General features: G+C 46.7%; 5 protein-coding genes across 7 annotated transcripts in view; 2 read left to right on the forward strand and 3 right to left on the reverse strand.

The window, feature by feature from the left end:
• LOC135374334 (uncharacterized) overlaps positions 1–24,274 on the forward strand; it is a 267,918-nt gene that overhangs the window by 171,189 nt on the left and 72,455 nt on the right. The gene's annotated exons all lie outside the window — the stretch shown is intronic.
• The window catches only part of LOC135374333 (uncharacterized), a 70,185-nt gene that overhangs the window by 7,750 nt on the left and 38,161 nt on the right, over positions 1–24,274 (forward strand). The window lies entirely within an intron of this gene.
• LOC135374317 (zinc finger protein 22-like) lies at positions 17,713–18,075 on the reverse strand. The gene has a single exon (XM_064607297.1). The coding sequence runs from the start codon at positions 18,073–18,075 to the stop codon at positions 17,713–17,715; it is 363 nt and encodes a 120-aa protein (XP_064463367.1).
• On the reverse strand, positions 18,253–18,678 carry LOC135374318 (zinc finger protein 429-like). The gene has a single exon (XM_064607298.1). It carries the CDS (start codon positions 18,676–18,678, stop codon positions 18,253–18,255), a length of 426 nt encoding a protein of 141 aa, XP_064463368.1.
• On the reverse strand, positions 21,847–23,715 carry LOC135374319 (zinc finger protein 664-like). Its single transcript, XM_064607299.1, has 2 exons — positions 22,674–23,715; positions 21,847–22,601 (listed from the first exon to the last, which is right to left on the reverse strand). The coding sequence occupies exons 1-2, from the start codon at positions 23,713–23,715 to the stop codon at positions 22,372–22,374; spliced, it is 1,272 nt and encodes a 423-aa protein (XP_064463369.1). The 3' UTR covers positions 21,847–22,371.

Here is a 24,274-nt window from a genome sequence, read left to right on the forward strand (position 1 = left end):
GTAACAGAAATTTTCGACGTGAGGGATGTCATTGTCGATCTGTACCGTGAAGAAGAATACAGCGGTGTAATGATGTTGTTCGACGCACTGGAATCTGAGTCCTTTCCCCTTCACTCTGCTGTGATGAACAATGACGCTTCATATTTTGAGCAACATGTTATCCAAAGAGAGGATATGTTCAAAGTCGATGAGCTCAAAAGGACGCCATTGCACTTAGGAGCCCTGCATTCTGATCAAGCAACATTGAAGAAGCTTCCGATGGATGATGAGCTAATCAAGGAGGATTTGTTTCAACTGTCACCGTTTGGGTACGCAGAGCTGCGGTCTCCATGGGACGCAAAATACGCTGGGAAGTGGATGGAATGCTTGCGGACTGAGACTTCGGCTGCGGGAGACAGACTTAACGTGTTATGCGCTCGATGCAGTGAGGAAGCAGTGAAACGTTCTACCAAAAATCTACACACATGTGAAACCTTCGAGCAAAAGAGACATTTTCTTGAACGAGCAATATTCACGGCTGTGAGACATGACCTACGAGGCGTTTTAGACGTGTATCTGAGCTATGTGTCCCAGAAAGAGAGTACCGTAATCCTAGACAGAGACATCATGGACCAATTAGGATCACGCAAGGAACGAAGCTTGAGATGTTCTGCAGAGTCTTCGGTAATTAGAAACCTTGACAGTTCTACAGACAGTAGCAATAGAACTGTCCTTTTTTACGCAAAGTCCGAGGCTGTTTGTAAAATGCTCCTTCCTTACTGCGATACGGGAATTCTTGATAAGGATGGAAACACAATGTTGCACATTAGCGCGGAAGAAGGAAATCTGGAGACAACACAGTTTTACCTCGCACATTTATCCGTTAACAATAGAAATGGACACTTTCAAACTCCTTTGCACTTGAGTGGAGATGCAGAGATTGTGAAGCTACTTCTTCCTCTTTATCCCTCAGTGAATGTTCTCGATTGTCATGAAGAAACTCCGATAGATATATGTGCAAAGAGAGATGATTTGGAGGCCATGAAGTTGTTACTCCTTCGCACTCGGACATATGACGCACATCATCACATCAGACTGAACACAACACTTCATGTGGCTTCTCACTCTGATTCCCTAAAAGCTGTGACGTTTCTTCTACCTCACACAAATGCGCACATGCTTAACTGCGAAGGAAAAACGTGCTTAGATGTTGCTTGGACAAGTTGGGTATATGAGTCGAGTTCGGATTTCAACGTTGTGAGGTGTCTCATCCCGCACTCGCTTGTGAACTCACCTGAAACGTTGGGCTCATCACCGTTGTACATCTGGGCGAGAGGTTGTGGAAGAAAAAGGATGCAAACTCTATGGTCTTATTTGCGACACAGTGACCCTAGGCATGCACAGAGGATCAGCAGAAGCTCCGTGTCTGTGTATGTGAATTGGGATTTCCAAGAAGAAAATTGGTGTCTGAAATTCCTCCTCCTCCGTTTAGATGTCATCGCAGGTGATCGTTATGGCAGTAAACTGCTACATGATGTGGCCAAGAGGAAGCTACGTGAGATAAAAGAAGAAAATTATATTAATTACATGAAGCTGTTACAGCCGCATTTAAATCTCCGTATCCAGCATTATGTACAACGTGGAGTAAAAAATGATGATCACCACATTGATGATGTCGACACAGAAATGATCGACGTCGGTTGCAATAAGTTGCTAACTGGCGCACGGGAAGGTAATGTGGAAGCTGTTAAGATTCACCTCTCCCCTTCATCCATGTGCATTACAGATGAAGAAGAGAACACTGCATTGCACTTGAGCGCTTTGTTTGGACACACAAATGTGGTGAAGCTTCTCATTCCTTTTTATACATCAGTGGATGTCATCGATGTGGTTCGAATGACGCCCATGCAGCTGTGTGCCTTTGGAGGACAGCTGGACATTGTAAAGTTAATATTACTCCGCTCTAGAATGAGTTCCCGTGACAAGTATGGAAGGACACCTCTTCACTGGGCCTGTGACAGTGGTGCCGTTGATATTGTGAACTTCCTTCTTCCCCACTCATTCCCTAATATGCGCGACAGGGCGGGTTCCACGTGCTGCGCCCTTTCCGCTGAAAGAAGGGAAATGAATATTCTGAGATGCCTCATCCCTCACTCTCTTATGAACTGTCCTGACCGGAGAGGTGATTCACCAACGCGAATGTGTGCAGAAGATTATATGAGAGAAGGACTGGTGACATTATTGCCATATTCTTGTGATTATGACGCAGTGAGTTTATTGGCTATTCTCCCGCTGTCATTTCTTAAAGACAATATGAGTATGAGAACTACGCTTTGTCTGAAACTGATGGTACTCCACTCAGATGTCAAGGCAGTAGATATGTGTTTCCGTGCAACACTCAGCCGCATTCGAGAGTATTATGAAAAGAGTAATTTATTGCTGTGTCCAACAGTGACTGAGATGTCACTATTCCTGAACTATATTCCTCTCTTGCTTGCACATACAAATGTTTCTGCTAAGGATGATGAAGGCAAGAAACTATTACAAGGAGCCCTCCGAAGTAGCGAAGATCCCGAATTGGTTAGCTTCCTTCAGAAATGGACTCGCTTGAGTGACTTCCATTCATGATGCTGACGATTGTTGGCAACGGTTGTGGTTAAGTATACCAAGTGGCACTGAGCTGTCAATGGACACGAGCTCTGAAGACGATATGGAAGTTTTAATAGAGGTATCAACAGCAGTATACTGAGTCCTTGCCTTCATCCGAGAAAGCACAAATATTCATCCAGTGTCAAAATGAAAGAAAAAAGATCACTTTTCTGATTTTTTGTGATTGTGATTATGACTAACGCATTTTGTTTCTTCTTGTTCCTTATGTTACAAAGTACCATTCCGTAGTAGGTTCATAAGGTGATTTGAAAATGTGTAAAAAATTTGTCTATTCCTAATGTGCTAGTAATATGCTTAGCTATGATATGCCACAGTATTAGAATACGGCTGCGTGCGATTATGTTTGGTGTCAAATGTATATACCCAAATGTCAAATGTAAATGAACAAAAGTGTTTTTCGCACATTGGAGAAGGTTTAATTCAAATTATTTTGGAACTCTCGCTCACTTCGCTGCAGAGTTGTGTAAAGTAAATATTGTCGAGCGAAACACATGTGCGATACAGCCGTACTTTTATTACGACCTAATAAATGTAAGGGTTCCAAATTGCTTTTCCAGTTATCGTTACAGATTACGGAACATATTACTTTGAAGTAATCAAGGTTCGTGTAAAGGAACCTCGACTGACTCAAATATGCCTGTTACAAATTGGATTTGTGTACGTGTGATTAAATGATTATATGCAGTTGTCCTTGGAAGTAATGTGTCCACTTAGATGTCATCAAGAGATGCAGATGGGGAGAAAATTCAGTGAACCGGTAAGCAAAGATGAAGGGAAGTGTCCCAGGAGGAGAGCCGCCCATATATTTCGAACAGAGACTGCTATTCCTTTTCATCATGAGCGAGAATCAGAATTAGCGGCTCGCACACAGCGCAGGACATGTCCTAGGGCCTCATAGCAGCCACAAGGACACGTGTTTCGAGGGGACGCAAGTTATAGTTATGGCCAGCTTGTGAAAGCTTGGGATGCGTGCTTTAGTTGTTATTACAGTTACTTTTGCGGATTCTAACTACCCGAGCAGCACACAATATTGGTCCAATATTGGCACTGTCCCGGCTTCATTGGGCCTAAGGAGGGCCTATCATGCCAATGAAGAGCAATAAGTGGCGTTATCTTGGCTCATCCTACTCTCACCACCGTGCTACCCATGGCAGTGTTTCAGTATCTACCCAGGTAAATATTAAAAAAAAAGACGAAAGAGGAAAAAAAAATAATGCATTGTATTGTGATGCCTTCCCGTTGTCGTGCTGCCATTCAAACCAATTAAAACTAGACCGGAGTGGGAGTTACTATAGCTACAGGGCATTCGTATTCTTCATTGGCTCACCACGGGCTTGCAACATTGGACCAATATTGGCAGTTCCAGTGGCGTATTACCAGACCTTTGTTGCACGGCCTATATACTGGACCAACGTAACTTATATTGGCTGCCAATTTTGGACCGATGTGGAACCATTGATGGCGTGCGGTTTTTAGAGTTATGTTTAGAGTTACCAAATTAAATTTTCGCAGCCATCTTGTGCTCCCACCACATCACTTTCATAGCTGCTTTCATATCGTGTATTCGTGCAGCCCAAACTCGAATACGCATTGGCCATATGGGATCCCCATCAAGAGTACTTAATTCAAGCATCAGAGTCAGTTCAAAATGTGCTTCATTACATCTAACTATTCCAGAGACGCGAGTGTTTCACGTATAAAGAAAAACCTCGACGTTGATCTTCAAGTCAAGACGGTTGATAGCCAGGCGGTGTCTCTTTCATAAAATGTATCGCAACACAAACACTGGCGATCGTCTCCTAGTCCCTGCTAACTAGATTTCTAAAAGCGATAAAACTCCAGTGCAGGGAACACAGACAGACAAAACAGACGACACAAAGTTCTATCGCTTTTTAACTGCATTTCATCTCGTCTGAACGACATCCATGTGATTAAGCTTCCCCATTGTAATATCACTTCCTTTCTGAAATAATTATTTCCTAACGATATTAGTGATGGAATCTTCAGCCTGAACATGTTGCTTGTACACTCGACACCACTCTGTTCTACTACAGTAATGTATATATTATATAGAGCAACCTTTCATTGTTTTATAGTTTGTAAATATTTCACCCACTTGCCGTTGGGTCATGTTGCCTTGTATATAGTGATACAATACAAACTTCAGATAGTGTTTGTCAAGAGCAAACGTTGGCTCATGTAAATAATTTGTTGCTGCTTTTTGTTCTGGGGCTCCCCAGCACTAGCTGTTCCTTTAACCTGCGTCAGTAAATACTTAATTCAGTAACTACTGGACTACCAAGATGTTTCTCAAACTTCCTAACCAAGGTTTCAAGAACACCATGTCATGGTAAAACCCGGTAACGCGATAAACTACTGCGGCTGCCCAACTGACTGAGGTAGGGGACGTTTTTTTTTTCTTTTTGCGGACACTTTATATTCAGTTTAGGTTAAAAAAAAAAAAGATGACATACGTTCACAACAAGTTTTATTTATCAACGCGCAGCCGGTACCGCGGAAAGGAATTAGCCGCTGTACGCAACACTTCACCGTGTACTATGAGGTCACATCCCCGAGCGTTTATGTTTAACTGTTGCTGCATTCGATCAAACTTGTCAGTACGATCAAAACATGTTTTTGAATTCAAGCACAGAAGCAAAAGTGACATTGTTTACAAACGTGTTCACCGGCGATCATGTGCGCCGCCATTTTACTGATCATGTGAGTGATGACCGGTGATGACGTTTGCGTAAACGTCATGATGATGATGATGATGATGACGAATCTGGTGGCTTTACCCTTTGTAGCGGGCAGACAACGCTAAAATAGCGCGTCCTAGCTTAAAATCCCAAAGGAAAAAAAAACAACTAACCACAAAAATTACCGTTCTCTAATAAAATTTCTGTCCACTTTTTTCACACCATAGCGTCCGTTTCTCCGCCAAATCCCAAAGCGTCTAGCAAAGATTCTGTATCCGCTTCCGGTGACAACTTTGAGCACTGCAACTGACTGCAACACGATATCACGATATGTTCAATTGTTTCATCCGTTTGCCCGCAAGTGGAGCAGCGTGTGTCGGTCTTCGGTGAATCTGAGTCGTCAGTTTTTTCCTGCCGTGGTCGCAACTTGGCCCTCCATTTCCTCGTTCGGAGTACTCCCGTGCATGCCTCAAACAAGAGTCTACTTGATGGTGAATTATCGTAGAGTGTCCTCTCCGCATTTATTACCTCCTTCCCAGCTGCGTAAATTCCAAGTGCTGATTTGAAGTTTACTTGTTTGCGCCATAGGGTCGTTTCCCAAAAACGGACGTGGTTCTGAATGGTACCGCGATTTACATGGTCCCCGTCGGTCAACGTCTTTTCATTTAGGTCCACGGTTTTCAGAAAGGATCGTGTTTTTTTTTTTTTCGCCAACCAGTGTACTGATCCTTATATATCATTTTTCTATATATCTTGTTTGGAATCCATGCCTCGGGCATTGTCCTGATCCTTTCCTCGTACGTAATTTTGGCGTTTGCTTCCGTCGCACCAAAGCAAGACCTGCCCAAGTCCCCTTGTATAGCTGCATTGGGCGCTGATCTGCGGGTATTAAGTGCTATACGGCCGGCTTATCTTTGTTTTCTCTCGAGGAATCCGGTTGTGGCCGACGAAAAGCATAATATCGCGTTCCGATAGATGAGCCCGGGCACTGCCACTGCCTTCCACAACTCCCTTGTCACCTCAAAACGATTGAAAGACCACAGTGTTCGCGCCCGTAGCACTCCGACGTATTTCGTCGCCTTCTTTCGCATCTGGTCTTCATATTCCTTTAGGTATTTTTCCTCTGTCGAGATGGTCACTCCGAGGTACAGGGTCGGACACACATAAGCGTACCGCGGGAGCGCATGACCTGCAAGTATGCCAGCGCCGCGCAACGGATGCTCCTGGGTTTGAGACTTCGCGCCTAGCGAACATTCGCCACCTCTCGGTTGGGTCCGTCATTGCTCTCGTGGCGGGCGGGGAGACCCACCTGCTGTTGCTATTCAATTACCAGTTCTAACGAATGGTACTTACCGGAAGTTGGAGCTGGAATTATACGATGTATAGGGAGACCACTGATCTCTATCTATAGGGACTGTGCGATAAACTGGTGGCGCCGCGATGCGGCCTCCGGAGAAAGTACCTTGCGTGATAGCCGCCGGGTAGCCAGCTTTGTTTACATGTGAAGTGCGGGTATCTTTTTTTGCCACAGCATCGCTAACTGTGCCAGCACCTACAAGAACTCTTCATTAGGGACCAGATGCTTCATTTCTCGTGATTTGTACGCTTCCAATACCACCGAGGTCACTAGACTCGCAGCGAATAGCGTTTGTGACGCGCGTTCGGCCATTGCATGAGGTGTGCATAACATGAGCCAATATATTCTATTTCTTTTGTTCTAGTTTCAATGCAACTGAATGAGGACCTGCAAAATGATCAATGATTTACAGTTGCCACTTTCGTGACGGTGAAACGCCGCTGGATACTGTATCACCGTCAAATGTACCGACCAAACGGCAACCTATTTCGAGATAATGATTGAGGTGTTTCATCGCCGGTGCCCAGAGCCGATATTGCTCCCGGTATGACGAGTCTCACAGTGAGAACAGAAGTTCTACGTTGTCCAAAAGGTTTAGTATTTACTCACCGACCATGTCACAGCTGTCGTCCCGCAAGCTTACGGCGGTAGCCGAGGTAAAAACTCATATATTTTCTTCTTTGAGGATCTCTTTAGAGTTATTGTATCTGAAGATACTGGAAAAACTGCAGTACAAGTTCAGGCAATAAGTTGTGACCCCACGTGTTTATTTGTATGGATAAAACGGACGCACGATGTAAATTTCAGTGACGATGCTATGTGTGTGCAAAGACTACGAAAGGAATACAAGACTCAGTCAAAAACATGATATTACAAATGGCTGGAGTCAGAGGAATACACGTATATAGCCATCGCTAGCAAGCCATTTTGTGAGGAGTCAAATAACCATCCTCTCGACGTATCACTTACAGGTGTTTTGACCGGGCAGAGGCGAGTGGCTGTTCTCCTTCCGTACTGTTAGATGAATTATAAATACGGTGGTTGCTTCTGTGCAGTTTGTCTCCATTCTCTTCGTTCGCGCCCCAGAAAGGTTCCACATTATTTGCACTTGGAAACTTAGCCCTTCTAATTACTGAGGTCGCCACGCAAGCTACGGTTCCACTCGAGAATGCATAGAACGGGCGGCGTGGTATCACGTCGGATACGTTCAAGACCGCCACTGGCGGCGCTGTCGCGACGGAGCAGCGCGCCCCCTTTAGGTGCGCACGGTCCCTATTGTCATCAAGCAGCAGACCTACGTATGGAGGTAGTCATCTTTCAACAGACACTAACTTTACGTTACAGTCTCACAAGCTAGATAAGAACACTCTCTAGGAGAGGTTGCTTTTCGTACTGTGAGAAAGCAGTAAACTGGGAGGCAGCAACAGTGCGTGTGCACGGGACGGGTTTATTCCGAAAGTGGGGCAGGTGCGCCAGAATGGGTGCGCACGTAACGAGGTTAGCATGTCGACTTCTTCTAACACCCCCCCTCGACAGGTTATCCCTCGATGAGCCCCATCCGTTGCCTTAACGCCTCCAGTCTCGGTCGTGGTAAAGGTTTCGTCAACGCGTCCGCGATGTTGTCAGCGGACTCGCGGTACTGAAAGTTGATGATGTTGCGTGCTACTAGATCACGTAAGTGATGGTGACGGACATCGATGTGCTTTGTCCTGGCGTTGATCCCTTCACTAAGGGCAAGCTTAATGCAGCCCTGATTATCCTCGAACATAGGTGTCGGTTGATCAATGACTAGTCCGAAATCGACGAAAACGACGACGACGACGAAACGAGTAAGGACGTGTTTGCATAGAGCTCTTCGCTAAGCCTATTTTGTTCCTGTTTATCTGACACCGTTACTTACAAGGCTACCCTGCTCGCCGACGTTCCGCCCTATGCGGACAAGCCGTCCGCCTCTCAGGTAGCTGTAAGTTACAGTACCAAGTGCCTCAGTTAACGCCACAGTTATCAACCACGGCGGATCAAGGCATGGAGGACGATGCTCGCCAAAAAGGCCTGGCTAAGGACCCTCTGACAACTTCTCAAATTCAAAGTAAGCCCAGTCAGAACAAACGCCCTCGTATTGACACCTCAGACAAGAGTGAGGTAAGCGATTCTGATGAGAAATCTACTGAAAGTGATACTCTTACAACTGCACTTAACAAACGCAGCAATGATGTGGCTATAGATAGTGCTCTGAACCAGTCCTGGATAAACGATCTCTCAGATAAAATGGAAGACGATGAGGGATTCATCACTGTGGTGCACAAAAAGCAAAGGAAAGCAGGAATACCTGTTATTATGAGACCTGTTAATCCAAAGGAATCTTTCTTGCAAGTAAACCCAAACAACGTTGCTAAAGAAGTCCTGCAAGCAACTCAAGAGCAAATTAAAAGCCACCGTTTCGCAAAGGACGGCAGTATTGTGATATCGGTTGCGTCTCTGCCTGCTGCCAAAGCCTTGCTTGCGCTAACAACGCTTGCCAGTATTGCTGTGACCTCACGAGTTGCAGATTCATATGCAAGAAACATAGGGAAAATAGTTGGACTCAGGATTCCATACACTGATGAACAACTGTTGGATTTCTTGCAACCCTATGGTGCTGTGGATGCTCGTCGTCAAAAAGGCTTCAAGGAGCAAGACGACGGAGACGTACGCGTCAGGAACTACACTAGTGTGATTATTACCTTCAAGTCTGATGTTCAAATGCCGGACTCTATAAAACTGGGATTTGACACTTACAAAGTGTATGAGTATTTTACGCCAACCCAATGTTACAACTGCATGCGGTTCGGCCACCTCGCAAAGAATTGCAGAGGTACCACGCGCTGTAAGGTATGTGCAGGGCCACACAACTATCGTGACTGAGAAGGGAAAAGAAGTGTGCCAACTGTAATGGCCCACACGCAGCTTCCTATGGAAAGTGTCCCCGACGCCTAGCCGCCATGAGAGCAGTCAAGGCTGATGCCTATGGTAATGAAGAAGTAAAGAGTGATTTTCAAGCTGCAAGTCGCAAAACAAAACAAAAGGCTCAACAAAAGAAAGAACAGCTTCTGCCACCACCGCCAACGTCTGAAAATTTCCCTCAGCTGCCACAAAGGCCAGCTAAAGCAAGGCAAGAACGAAAGACCACAGGCCCACCACCAGCAGAAAAGCCTCCACCGCCTCCAAGTGTGTGGTCTACTGAAAAGTCTGCCGAAAGTTACAAGCCTACCCCGCCACCAGTGCCACCAAGGGAACTCATCCCTCGACCAGACAGAAGGGTTCCACCCACAACAGAAGTCTCCTTGGTCCTCCAGATCATTCCTTTTGTTCTAGCAGCATTTAAGGCTATTGTTGTGTCTCTCCCACAAGCCCAACAACTTCCCGAGGTAAAGCAGGTTCTAGCCTTCGAACCTGAGCTGCTGAGGATCATTACGCAAGCCAGTCATGGATAAAATCTACAGCAGTGCAACGATTATGCAGTGGAATTGTAATGGACTTCAGGGACGAATCAGTGACGTGCGAAACTTTTTGTTACGTTATCCTACCCCAGTGCTAGCGTACATAGAAACTGGAATCAGCAGTACTTTCAGGATTTCAAACTATGTTTGTTACATATGCCCGGGACACAAGAGCCGTGTACTGTTAGCCATCAGGAGAGATATTCCGTCCGTTTTTGTGCAGTCATCCAGTGTCGGTTCTGTGGAATATGTTATTGCAAGAGCACGCCTATCTACAAAGACAGTTACCATTGTTGCAGCATATATACCTCCAAAAAATGCAGTTGATACTAAGCAATTACGGACATTTATCTCCTTGCTACCTCAACCCGCAATAATATGTGCTGATATAAATGCTCATTCCCCTCTATGGGGAAGCAGGAAAACGGACGCAAGAGGACGACAGCTAGAGAACCTGGTTATGGGCCTTAATTTTACAGTTCTAAACGATGACTCTCCAACGTTTTTGCGTGGCCCAACCTACAGCAGCTGCATTGATGTCACGCTGTGCACAAATGATATTGCACAAGACCTTACATGGGCTGTGGATCTTGATACAAGAGGAAGTGACCACATTCCAATCTATATTATTGAAGAAAGCTGCAGGCAACAAAAACCCAGAAGGTCCCTTACAGTCTACAACTGGCATGATTTCCGACGTAAAAACACGGCATCCCTCTCAGGCTGTGGATCTCCGAGAGACTTTGCAGCAAAAATACAAGAAAACCTTCGGGAAGCAAGCAAGACAGTTACAGTACCTAGTGCATATACAAATATCGATGCTAAGTTCCAGCAACTCAGGGCCCAGCGCAGAAGGGCTGAACGACGATTCAGACGCTCAGGGGACCTAAGACACTGGAAGGAGGCAAGTGCACTCAAAGAAAAAATCAAGAGACATCTCAAACAATTAGCCATAAAAAAAATGGACCGAGACTTGTGCCTCATTAGATCCATCTACAAGTAGCACCAAGATATGGCGCATCATAAAGAGCTTGAAATCACTTCCCAAGCAAAACATCCCTTTCCGTGCCATTGCTTTGAAAACTGGGATCTCGGAAAAAATGATTGCTGAAGAATTCCTTACGACAATAACAAGACCATCTGAGGCCTCTTCAAGCCCTATGCATATACAATCAGCCCGAACTGCTTACGTAAATGTACTCGTGTCCAAACATAAAGGAACACCAGAAATGGATTCAAAATTTACCATGGGTGAACTACAGCGAGCACTTGCAAAAGCATCGAGAAAGAAAACAGCCCCAGGACATGACAAAATTACTTATAAATCGCTGGAAAACCTCGGACCAACCGCCACTCAGCAACTACTTGATATCTACAATAATGTATGGGAAAAGGGATACTTGCCCAAGGAATGGAAAATGGCTCAGGTCGTACCAATCCTCAAACCAAATAAAACACCCACAGATATTCAATCCTATCGACCTATCAGCCTCACCAGCTGTATAGGCAAGGTGATGGAACGTATGGTACTTTGCAGGCTACACTGGTGGCTGGAGAAGCACAATGTCTTTCCGGACGAACTAACGGGTTTCAGAAAAGGCCGCTGCTCAACGGACTCCGTTATGGATCTCGTCTCTGAGGTTGAACACAACATGGCCCTGTCTTATATAACAGTGGCAGTTTTCCTGGATCTCAAACGAGCCTTTGATACGATCAGCCATCCACATGTGCGTCAGGGGCTCTTAAACGCTGACATCGGAGGCCGTGCATACGACTGGATATCTGACTACCTCACTGAAAGGACTATAGAAATGGTTACAACAGAAGGGAAAACAAGTGCGACTACAATAAGTCATGGAGTACCACAAGGCGGTGTCATCAGCCCCATTCTCTTCAACCTCGTCATATATGAGTTGATAAAGCTTCTTCCTAAACGTGTTAAAATCACCATGTATGCAGATGATCTATGTATATGGGTCTCAGGACGGTACATCAGTTATATCAAGAGAACACTCGAACATGCTTTAGAAACCATCGCTTGTTTCCTAGAAGAACGTGCAATGGACCTCTGTCCAGAAAAGACAGTTTACATTGCCTTCACCCGTAAGAAATTAAAGGACTTCAGTCTGGAAATAAGACGTGAACAAATCAAGAGGACACGTAGCCATCGATTTCTGGGAATAGTCCTACATCAAAACCTTTCTTGGACCCCAGAAATAAATAAACTACAACGAAATACTAAGACATATTCAAATGTCATGAGGATGCTGGCAGGCATGAAACGAGGGAACGGAAAAGCCATCCGAAACGTTCATCAGGCCGTGATAAAACAAACACTTGCCTTCAGCATCCCGCATCTTCATGGCATAACTCCTAAACAAGAAACTAAGCTTAACAACTTGCTGGGAAAAAGCCTCAGGATTTGTCTCTGGCTACCAAGAACAGCCAGAACGCCAATAGTCCTAGTAGAAGCCCGCGAAACTCCAGTTGAAGCACTACGGCATCAAGAGACACGACGGCACATTATCCGGCTACTTACCAGGCACACGGATCATCAACTACCTAAAAAAATACAAGCCCGTTACAAAAGCCGAGCAGCAAAGACACTTCTGAAGTTAAACACAACCCTTCCCAAGAAGAGAGTCCACACTCTGCGACAGGAACACCCACAATGGCTCCTCTTGCAAACCGAAAATCTGCACACAGATCCCAGGAATAACTACAAAGGCGGAAACAGATGCATCTGTGTTAAGAACGCTGTCCCTCGCTTACCTGCAAGACAACTTCCCTATGGAGACAGTGATCTACACTGATGGCTCAGTTGCTGCAGGAAAATCAGCAAGTGCCTTCGTCGCTGAAAACACAGTCAAAGGATACAGGCTCTCACACGACACATGCTCCACCACAGCGGAGCTTCACGGGATACTGAAGGCACTCCGTTTTACCAAGAGATCCGTACACAAAAGTTGGCTAGTATGCACCGACTCCAAATCAGCCCTACAGGCAATCACCAAACAGTGTTGACAACAACTTTTTGGTTTATAAAATTCTTGTCACCTTCCAAGAGGTCATACAAAATGGACACAGTCTAACTCTACAGTGGATCCCCTCCCACTGCGGAATTCCAGGCAACGAGGTTGCCGACAAGGCAGCAAAAGCAGCATTGCAGAAGACCAGGCTTAGTGCCATACCCTTCTCAAAGGCCGACAGCAAAATCCATCTGAAGAACACAATTCAACAACTCACTAGAAACCTCTGGAAGGCATCTCTACGGCCCGAAGATTACCTCTCTACAATAGAACACTTTTAGAAAGATGAGATAGTCACGTGAGCATGTGCTCAGGACGCGTAACAAGCTGTCGAAAGCGCGTGACGCAACAGCTCACCTGGTGCGATCCAGGCGGCGGGGAACTTGAGAGTGCGAGAAACTCAAAATTTCTCTTTCTTTTTAAGGTGTATTTGTCGCCAGTGAAGCTGCACCTGAAGGACACGAGCTTGAACGTAAGGACCTTTGGAATTATTAACGATGTTACCGTATAGCCATCATTGTGAGGACGTTTCCCTTTGCAGGTCGTCAACTTGACGTCGACCTCTGCGGTTGTATTGTGGGTGTTGTTTGCCCTAAGGGTGAATGCACAAAGAAAAGCTCGTGTGAGGAATGCGCCATTATCGAAAGATGAACAACATGGCTGACCGGCAACCCTTAACTACGAAATGATCAATTGCACGTATATGAAATAAGAGACCCTGATATTCTCTTTTACCAACATGATCATGGGTGGCGGGAACTTTTGATGGCAATAAATTGTACTACGCAGCAGACGTTGCGTTCGTTTATTTCTCTTTCGATTTTCTGTAGGGCTGCATTTACATCGGATCCCGCGCACCTGCCCAACTGCACGCCGTGCAGCCATAACAACACGTGCAGTTTGAAAACCCAACTTTACTGCGTAACACTCTCGCCATCAACCATTTTGGCGAACGATACATTTATCGGTGAAGAGTGGAGCCTTATTTCTAGGAGTTAACGTATACATCCACATTGTCACGCAAAGGCGTGCGCAAATCTCGAAAAAGAACAAGTCTACTGGAAAGTGGGCAATATAATAAGTAGAATCTCGATGATACGATCACGGATGATACGAATTTCGGGATGATACGAATTCTTTTCCGGTCTCGGCCAGAATGCCTATTCTTCCCATGTATTAGAGTTTGGATGATACGAACGCGTTATCTTCCCTTTACGGATGATACGAATGAGCCGAAGATGCGACAGAGGTCGTTCCCCCGTGACGCGAGAGTGCGCGAGTCATGCTGCCGCGTGTTTCGAAAAGGGAGGGCGATCCTCACCACGAACTCCCTTACATCATGTAGGGCAATGCAAGCAATGACTTTCCTTTTGGTGGTGGTGGTGGAGATAAGATCAAAGCGATTGAACGGCCCGAAACCTTATCACCTTATCTCTGTTTTGACCTTTTTACCCCCCTCGCAACAATAAACCGCGAAGCTGTGTGACATCGCTCTGGCGAAAAACAGCGACCAGAACCCCAGAACACGTGGAGGGAACATATCAGGACAACTTGTGGCAACATTACGGGTCATCATTGCGAGAGTCGGCTTCACCTAACGCCCGCTTGCTTTAGGAGAAGCTCGCTTTAGATCACTGTCGTGCGACTCGTGGGTGAAAAGCACGTGCTACGTCTTTTGAATCATCTCGCGTGTTTGCGCAGCATTGCCCAAAAATGGAGACACAAAAGCGTTACAACCGACCTCTTTCATTGACAGTAACGGAAAATGAACAGTCACTGTCTATTTTCTTGCCTCAATTTTTATTTTGGTTTAATTCGTTTGATACGAAATTCGGATGATACGAATTTTTTCCGCAACCCCGTGAGATTCGTATCATCGAGATTCTACTGTATTCTGAACAGCGATGATCCTGAGCGTACTAAGGGCCAGTTTTCACTTGGCGACGCGGCGCACCGGTCGAGACTGACAATGTTATGTAAGGAGTGCTTTTTATCTATTTCACACGTTGGCGTGTGGGTCGGCTCATCAGAATATGCATCCGTGAAAGGTGACAAAGGTTAGGTCAGGAGAGCCTTCACCTGACCTAACCTTGGTCAGTCTCTACGTGTTCATATGCATACATGAACTGACCGACTCCCCAAAGAGTGAAAATTCATAATACGTAGTCCTTACCTGACCGTAGTCAGTCTCAACGGGTGCATATCCCACGTGAAGTCACCCACTCTACAACGCATGAAAAATATAGAAGGCTCTCCTAACTTACCCTTGGCCAGTCTAGACGGGTGCATATTCTACGTGAACTGACCATCTCCACGACGTCTGAAATACACAAAAGGCTCTGAAAGGCTCTAAACGAACTGACCCACTACCACACGTGTAACTAACGACCCAGCACACCATTAATCAGATTCCTACAGCTTGGGAGAAAAGTTTACGCAACACCGGTGTGCAGAATTTCTCCAATGGAGCGACAACCTAGCAGCAAGCAGGAGTAGGCACACATACTGAGAGAAGGAAGGAATAGCCGGCCACCCGTTTCTTATTCGATCTCTTCGTCATAGCTCACATGGGGCTGCTCCTATGAAGAAATGGGCAGGCGCCATGTTCCGTAAACTTTGGCCATAAGCTGTACAACAACAGAGGATATGAAATGAATCTGCGGTACAGTGCCAAGTCCCAAACAAATGATTCAATGTGACTCGAACACACACAGTCGACTAAAACAACTGATCGTGTACTTACGAACAAAACGTGTTCCCGTGACAGAGCTGCTTTCTGTTCGGCGAGAGCCGCAGCCGTGACAGAAACACATTACCATATGTACGTCGTTTCTACGATGGTGCTCACATTTTCACAATAAATGGATTTCGAAAAGCGAAATCACACGGTGAGCAGCGCAAGAAACAAAGTCTCGCAAAACCGAAACTTTAGAGAGGATCACGTGATGGACAGGACGTAATGGCGATTTTGACCCGAGCGACCGCTAGAGGGCGGCTATGCCAGTCTGGAAGGAAGAGCCGCTCCTGGTGTTTCCTTCCTCCATGAATACTGCCCCAGCGTGAAAGAGATGTAGATGGCTGAAACTCAACTGGAACTCGAGTCCTGATCGGCGATGATGGAATAGAACCGTCAGATGTGCTGGAGAGCTCGTGGGTCCAGGAGTAAAGATCCACCAGCACAACCACATGAACGACATCCTAAAGAAGCATTTGGTCCCTCGGATCAATTTCCATTTTCGGTTACCAACCATGCGTGTTTCAATGAGACTCGGCGCTAGCTCACAAAGCAACGACGGTGCACGGCTGGAGAAGAGGAAGTCTCAGTGATTTCATCCCGGCACAGGAGTGATCCCCATAAGTCCTTATCTCAATCACTCTATCTGCGGAGTATAATAAGCAAGGACATGTGGTACTCCTGACTGCAGACTACTTCGAGTCTCATTTGGCGAAGGCATGGGACAAAATGGATGACTACTGCCTGCGACACACTGTCAACTCCTTCCTGCGTCGTCATCTGCGAGTGCATCCCTAACAGAGGCGATAGAGTTCAACGGGTTTACATTTATTTCGAGTAAATGTATTACTTTGAGCTGAAAATATTAGACAATACGAATTATACAACAGAGAAGTCATTATTGAGGGCACTCCGGATAGAGTTTCACCACGCGACACACGCAGGGCCAATCACTGCACAGATCTGAGGATAATCCAATAACGTCAAGTAACAGCCCTGGGGTAGTTGTAGTGTCCAGTCACTCCCTCGTATAAAAAAGCGTTCCCCCAAGACTGGGGATACCACTGGTAACGACAGAACGTCGGACAGCCCCATCGGCGGCAGTATCATTGCGCCCGTTCTCAAAAAAACCCTTCTCCGCGGAAGGTGGGAGTGGGACTAGTTGTAATTGCCGTAACGAACGTTTCTCAACTGTACCTGAAGCGTCAGTCACGAGAACATTTATTCATTAATAAAGCTAACGCTGTCTCATGTAACAAACATCCCAACCACATTTAATCTCTCATTAAACACACAACTGCCTCACAGTGATCGCTCCATAGATGTCATTCCACAGGCACTGGGTTTCCTTCGAGTTGAACTTCTGACATGCATCACCACCCAATCCAGCTTCAATCCAACTTTTTTAAAAACTTACTCAGTCTGTTCATGTGTGCGAGTTTCAGAATATCGAACAGAAATAAAATGTGGTGTCATACAGCATTGCCTCTCTGTGCACTAGGATGTACTTGTTCAGGTGTCCGGGTAGAGAACAACGGAATGGACACTGGGATAGATGCTTTCTTGCATAAATGCATAGTTTCTATCTCAGGTGCCTCATGGCTACTTGTCAAGCTTGAGGTTCATGTTCTCACTGAACAAGCTGACTAGCAGGACAGAGGTCTCACTTTTATGGCTGCTCCCCCATGTATGTCCGCATGTGATGCTGTAGGTGCTTGCTCTGGCTGAACTGCGCAAGGTAGACATGGCACTTGTGTGGTTTCTCTCAAGTGTGTGTCCGCTTGTGGTCCCGTAGGCGCCCGCTACGGCTGAACTTTGCAGGACAGGCATCGCACTTCGTACTTCGTACATCGCACTTGTATGGCTTCTCACTGGTGTGTGTCCTCTTATGGCGCTGCAGGTCACTGCTCCGGCTGAACTTTGCAGGGCAGACATCAGACTTGTATGGCTTCCCGCCAGTGTGCGTCCTCTTGTGACGCTGCATGTTCGTGCTCTGGATGAACTCTGCAGGACAGAGATCACACTTGTATGGCTTCTCGCCCGTGTGTGTCTTTTTATGACGCTGCAGGTGTGAGCTCTGGGTGAACTCTGCAGGACAGACATAGCACTTGTATGGCTTCTCGCCCATGTGTTTATTTTTGCGATGCTGCAGGTGCGTAACTCTGGATGAACTCTGCAGGACAGAGGTCACACTTGTATGATTTCTCGCCAGTGTGTGTCCTCTTGTGGTCCCGTAGGTGAACACCCCGGCTGAACTTTGCAGGACAGACGTCGCACTTGTATGGCTTCTCACCGGTATGGCTTCTCACTTGTATGGCTTCTCACCGGTGTGTGTCCTCTTATGGTGCTGCAGGTCACTGCTCCAGCTGGACTTTGCAGGGCAGACATCCCACTTGTATGGCTTCTCCCCCTTGTCTGTCCGCTTGTGAAGCCGTAGATGCGCATTCCGGTTGACCTCTGCAGGACAGAGATCGCACCTGTATGTCTTCTCATCAGTACGCTTCGACACGTGGTCCTCGTGACTAACAGACTGGGAGAATGCAGAGGGACACACGTCGCACCCAAAGCCCTCCTCTCCCATCTGAACATTTGGTGGAGGAGTAGCATGACACTTTTCAGACTCATTGTGACAGTGTGCAAACATGTGATTTTCCAGTCTGGCTTTGGACGTGCATGCAAGTCCATATGACTTGCTCTTTTCTGGAGGTCGTTCCGTGGGTGGATCTTCCATAGTGACTACTGCAGTGTTGTTTAATCCTGCTTCAACCGTTCCTGTGCTGATCTGGAACCGCGCATTTGAGAAAGTGCAACCTGGAGATACTTGATCACAAGTGCCTCTGGGCTTGTCCTTAATATGGAGGGTACCGGTGCTTTCTCTTGCTCCTGAAATTTCAAAAGTCGAACATTCAGATAGCGAACCAGTCCAACCGCATCTCTAGTTCACAATTTAAAAAAAAAAAACAGATGGCACCACGTTCGCTGTGCCTTTTCACGCTGTCCTCGTCAGGCTCCGCAAATCATCCCCATTGCCCACGATTGAAGTTGCAAGTTTAAAGTGGCTCGCCCCCATCGTATTTGCAGAAAGGTCAAGTGCCGGTCCTTCAACCAGATGCCCTGCGTCCTATTCAATACAGTCATGGCCTTCTGTTTATTTTCTTTTCGTCTATAAATATTTTTTTAAAAGTGCTAGCAATTCATTAATTCACTTTCTGGACTCGGTGCAGCCTAGCGTAAGTGGAAAGGGGTCCTTTGATGCGACGCGCTATCACCCCCTCCTTCGTTTCTTTATCCCAGCGAGGGATCAGTGGGGAGATTTTTAATGATTAGAGGAGATCTGGCAGATCGGAAGGCCTTTACGATAACGGCTCCAAAAATATGGTAAGCCAAGCACCCGATTCCTTTATAGTGTCTGGATTCGCGTTAGTGGTCTTGAACATCACAGCGTGGTTTTTGTAAGGATGTCCGACGTGCGAGGCTCAAGGATGATTACCTATATGTGCTACGGAGGAACATTGAGTGTGAGCAACACATAGCAGAAGGCCTGTGTGAGCTTTTCGAGCTGCTCATGTTTTCTCTTGTTCGCTCTTACATTGATGTCACGCGACAGTGTTAACGGAATTGTACCAGCACGCTTCTTTGTGTGACATAGGAGTAAGCCGGTCTTCTGCTGTCTAGGAGATGTTGGTGAGCGATGTACAGATGGTTCGCAGGTGCAGCGCGGACAGCACAAGGGAGTGGGGCACAGGCGTTTGATGTGGGCACTGGGATGATTGCAGGGAGCAGTGCGCCGACCTTCGGCGGAAAATTGTGGCATAGCCCATCGGTAGTTGGATTCAAACAGGCCCCTTCATATTCTTACGCACGCCCTTTGCTATCGCCAACGAGCAGACACCCCTACCCGCTCTGTCATGCCTCTAGTCACTCAGTGTGCCACAACGCGCGTCACGTGATGTCGTCCACGTAGTCTGGCAACACGACTGCCACGGAGATACAGTGTAGGCCACTGTCTCTCAAACTGAGGGTTCCAACCACCAGGGTGATCGTGACACATTCAGCGGAGGAGGGGGAGCGAATCGGCTCAGAAAAAATAAGAAACAGAAAGATGTAAGAAAAGGTTAGCCAGCTGTAGGAGTCGAACCCACATCTTCTGGATTACCAGTCCAGGGTTGAGCCAACTGAGCTAAGCTAACACCGCTTACCACTCGGACATGTTGGAATTCCTCAAAAGCACGGCCGGATACATTCGTTTCTCGGAGCGAGAGCGACGGGGACTCCGACAGTGCAAACACGACTGGATGATCGAGGAACATCATTGGCCAGATTCGAAACTGTCGGTTACGTGATTGCATCACTCGGCGCCTGACTGTCTGGGAAGAGAAATCCGTCGCTGCACCCCGGTCATGTGACTGATTATCGTGAAGTGATCAGATCAGCATCGGGGAGCGATCCTATATTTTTGGTCACTTGACCAAGGTCAGTCCAGAGCGGGAAATGATCAGGGCACGGTCGGGGGACTACCTTATCTTCTCTTATGTTCTACCTCCTCAGTTCCCACACCGCTGGGAACCAGTCGGGCACTATCCCCTGTTCAAGAGCCGAAGCCCCCATTGCGTTCCCATTCTTTTCCCGAGGGTTTGTGCTGCCTGGGCTGTGTGTGTTCGAGTCATGTTGAATCGTTTGTTTGGGACCTGGCACTGTGCCGCAGATTCATTTCATATCCTCTGTTGCATATCTTTGTGGCAAAAGTTTACGGAACACGATGAAAGTCACTGAAAAGGTTAGCCAGCTGGAGGACTCGAACCCACATCTTCTGGATTGCCGGTCTAGGGCTCTACCAATTGAGCTAAGCTAACACGCCTTCTCAGCGACTTCCAAAGGTGCGTCATCTGAGGGGACAAATCAACCACTCTCCCTCATTCATCCTCCTTTCACTCTTACATTTTTCCTCACTCATACACACAATCATACGACGGGATCGACGAAAGCGGCAACTGTTGAACATGAAAGAACTGATGTTCTGAGGCTGGAACAACATAGAAAGGACAAATACATACAATGCCTCAAATTGACTAAGTAACGATGGAGAGAAGGTCCTATTTATTCAAATAAGCCGCAAGTCAACTATAAATCACGCATTCAAAATCATCGGAAAAGACCGGTAACACCGAAATGGGGTGGCAATTAGATGGACAGTTTCTGTCACTGCTTTTGTAAATGACAATAACTTTGGATACTTACACGCTCTTGCCACTACGTAAACAGGTGGCTTGCTACTCCCATCGTTTTTAGTGCCTCAATTTCTGGACCCTATTTATCCCATTACCCTATTATCACTCTCAATTACAGAAGAATCCAGTATCGTCAAGTTTGTAGAGTAGTAGTTGTCCTAGTTGTAGTTCTAGTAGTTGCACTATCCAGTCAAGCTTCTCCTCGGCACACACACACACACACAAAAAAAAAGAGACTGACTTCACAGTTTTTAATCTCTCATACCACACACGACTGTCTCCCTGTGATTTCTCCCGAGATGTTATTTACAAATTGTAACGCATTCTACAATAGATGCTTGTCAAACAAAACGTGTTTGTCAGGATTCCTCTTACAAGTTGTCGGGTCTTGTAGAAATATTTTTCTTTTATTTCTTTGGGTTGATTTATTTGTTCATGTTATTGGTTGAAGAGATGTAAGGCTTAAAAGAAGTATTCATCATCGTAATAAGGAGGAATAAAGAGAAAAAAAAGCAATAAAAGGCAAGGAATAAAGAGGCAAACAAGAAACAATGAAATGCATGTCATTCATGGAAGTAAACATTGGTTAGCAGTAGCATGGTCTGCCTGTATTTCGCACTGTTATTCTTTTTTTTACGTTTCACATGTGTCACCACCTAACCCAACTCTTTTTAGCCTCGGTCTGTTCATGCGCGCGAGTTACCAGAACCAGAAATAAAACACGGTGGGATACAGATTGCATCCATACAGCCTTCCCCCATGCACAGGCATTAGCATGTGCTTCTTCAGGCCTCTGGGTTCAGGACACACAACACCACAGCACTGGCACTCTTTCAAGTGTACTTGGTCCCTGCACACTTCTATGGTCACTATCCCAAGTGTGTCCTGGCTACACGTTAAGCCACAAGTTCGTGCTCTGGCTGAACTAGCTCTAGCAGCAGCTTCTCTAACTTTGTTCCTGCTCCATATGAATTGTGCAGCACAGAGGTTGCACTTGTATGGCTTCGCTTTCATGTAAGTCTTCTTGCTACACTGCAGTTTTGTGTTGTGCCTCAGGTCTGCAGAACAGAGAATGTTCTTTTGTGGCTTCTCACCCCAGGGTGCCTGCTTGTGCTATTCTGTGGGACAGAAAACGCACTTGCATCACACTGCAAGTTTGGGTTGTGGATAAACACTGCAGGGCAGAGGCTGCAATTTTATGGCTGCTCACCCGTGTGTGTTCGCTTGTGATGTGACAAGGTTACACGCTGTCTGAACACTGCAGGACAGAGACCGCACTTGTATGGCTTCTCGCCCGTGTGTGTCCGCATGTGCTGCTGTAGGTCCACGCCCCTGCTGAACTCCGCAGCACAGAGATCGCACTTGTATGGCTTCTCGCCCGTGTGTGTCCGCTTGTGCTGCTGCAGGGTCCCGCTCTGGCTGAACTCTGCGTGGCAGACATCGCACTTTTATGGCTTCTTATATGTGTGTGTCCACTTGTACTGCTGTAGTAGCTCACCTCGGCTAAACTCCGCAGAGCAGACATCGCACTTGTATGGCTTCTCACCCGTGTGTGTCCGCTTGTGATGCCGTAGGTTACCACTCAGGCTGAACTCTGCACGGCAGACATCGCACTTGTATGGCTTTTCGCCCGTGTGTGTCCGCTTGTGACGCCGTAGGTTCCCACTCAGGCTGAACTCTGCATGGCAGACATCGCACTTGTATGGCTTCTCACCTGTGTGTGTTCGCTTGTGCTGCCGTAGGTACCCGCCCTGACTGAACTCTGCAGGGCAGACATCGCACTTGTATTGCTTCTCACTTGCGTGTGCTCGCTTGTGACGTGACAGGGCTGCGCTCTGTCTGAACTCCGCAGGACAGAGACTGCACTTGTACGCCTTCTCGCCCGTGTGCGTCCGCTTGTGACACTGTAAGTACCTCCTCTGGCTGAACGCTGCAGGACAGAGATCGCACTTGTACGCCTTCTCGCCCGTGTGCGTCGGCTTGTGACACTGTAAGTACCTCCTCTGGCTAAACGCTGCAGGACAGAGATCGCATTTTAATGACTTCTTGCCGATGTGTGTTCGCTTGTGATGTGACAGGTTTGCGCTCTGTTTCAACTCTGCAGGACAGAGGTTGCACTTGTATGGCTTCTCGCAGGTGTGTGTCCGCCTGTGCTGCTGTAGGTGCCCACCCTGTCTGAACTCCGCAGGGCAGACATCGCACTTGTATGGTTTCTTGCATGAATCTGTTTGCTTGTGCTGCTGTAGGTTCCCGCTCAGGCTGAACTCGGCAGGGCAGACATCGGTCTTGTATGGCCTCTTGTCAGTATGCTTCACCATGTGGTTCTCGTCACCTGCTGACCACGAGAATGCAGAGGAATAGATGTTGCACCCAGAACTCTTTTCTCCCATCTGAACATTCGTTGGAGGAGCAGTGGGAGACTTTTCAGACTCATTGTGAGAGTGTGCAAACATGTGGCATTCGAGGCTGGCTTTCGACTTGCATGCAAGTGGACATGGCTTGCTCTCGTCTCGATGACGCTCAGCATGTTGGTCATTCATAGTGAATAGTGCAGTGCTGTCGGGCTGCAGTTCAACTGTTGTTGTGGTGCTCTTGAACTGCGTATTTGAAGAAATGCGACCTGAGTATTCTTGTTCACAAGTGCCTCTGGGCTTGTTCATAATATGATGCGTATCAGTACTTTTTCTTGCGTCTGAAATTTCATAAATAGGACATTCTGAGGGCATACCAGTCCAGGCGCATCTCTGATTCTCGATCTTTGAAAAACTAGATGGCACCACATTCGCAATGCCTTGTCACACTGTTCACGTTCCAACTCTACAAATAATCCCTATTGTGCACGATTGCACAATGCAGAAGCACAATGTACTGAATGTCGAGTGCAATGGGGGTGGACGGCATGTGTCTTATCAATGTTCTTTAGTTTGACGGGTCTGTTCAAGGCTTTCCACCTACCCGGCCACCCCCTTGCAATTGACTTTCAGAACATTGTGCTGTTTGGACTTGCACCACTCTCCGGTATTTGTGAGAGATAAAGTGTAGTTCAGACGGAACAAGCTGAACTCGATTGGGGACTCGTTTTTCTCGTACGAGTATTTT

The sequence above is a fragment of the Ornithodoros turicata genome, unplaced genomic scaffold (assembly GCF_037126465.1).
Source record: "Ornithodoros turicata isolate Travis unplaced genomic scaffold, ASM3712646v1 Chromosome53, whole genome shotgun sequence".
Taxonomy (NCBI): domain Eukaryota; kingdom Metazoa; phylum Arthropoda; class Arachnida; order Ixodida; family Argasidae; genus Ornithodoros; species Ornithodoros turicata.

Bases quoted from the DNA above. Each gene is read 5' to 3' on its own strand.
- LOC135374317 (XM_064607297.1), bottom strand. From the start codon at position 18,075: ATGGGCGAGAAGCCATACAAGTGCTATGTCTGTCCTGCAGAGTTCACC.
- LOC135374318 (XM_064607298.1), bottom strand. From the start codon at position 18,678: ATGGAAGATCCACCCACGGAACGACCTCCAGAAAAGAGCAAGTCATAT.
- LOC135374319 (XM_064607299.1), bottom strand. From the start codon at position 23,715: ATGAATGACCAACATGCTGAGCGTCATCGAGACGAGAGCAAGCCATGT. The intron at 22,602-22,673 runs GTGAGCTACTAC...TCTGCCACGCAG, and splicing joins CTCTGCGGAGTTTAGCCGAG to AGTTCAGCCAGAGCGGGACC.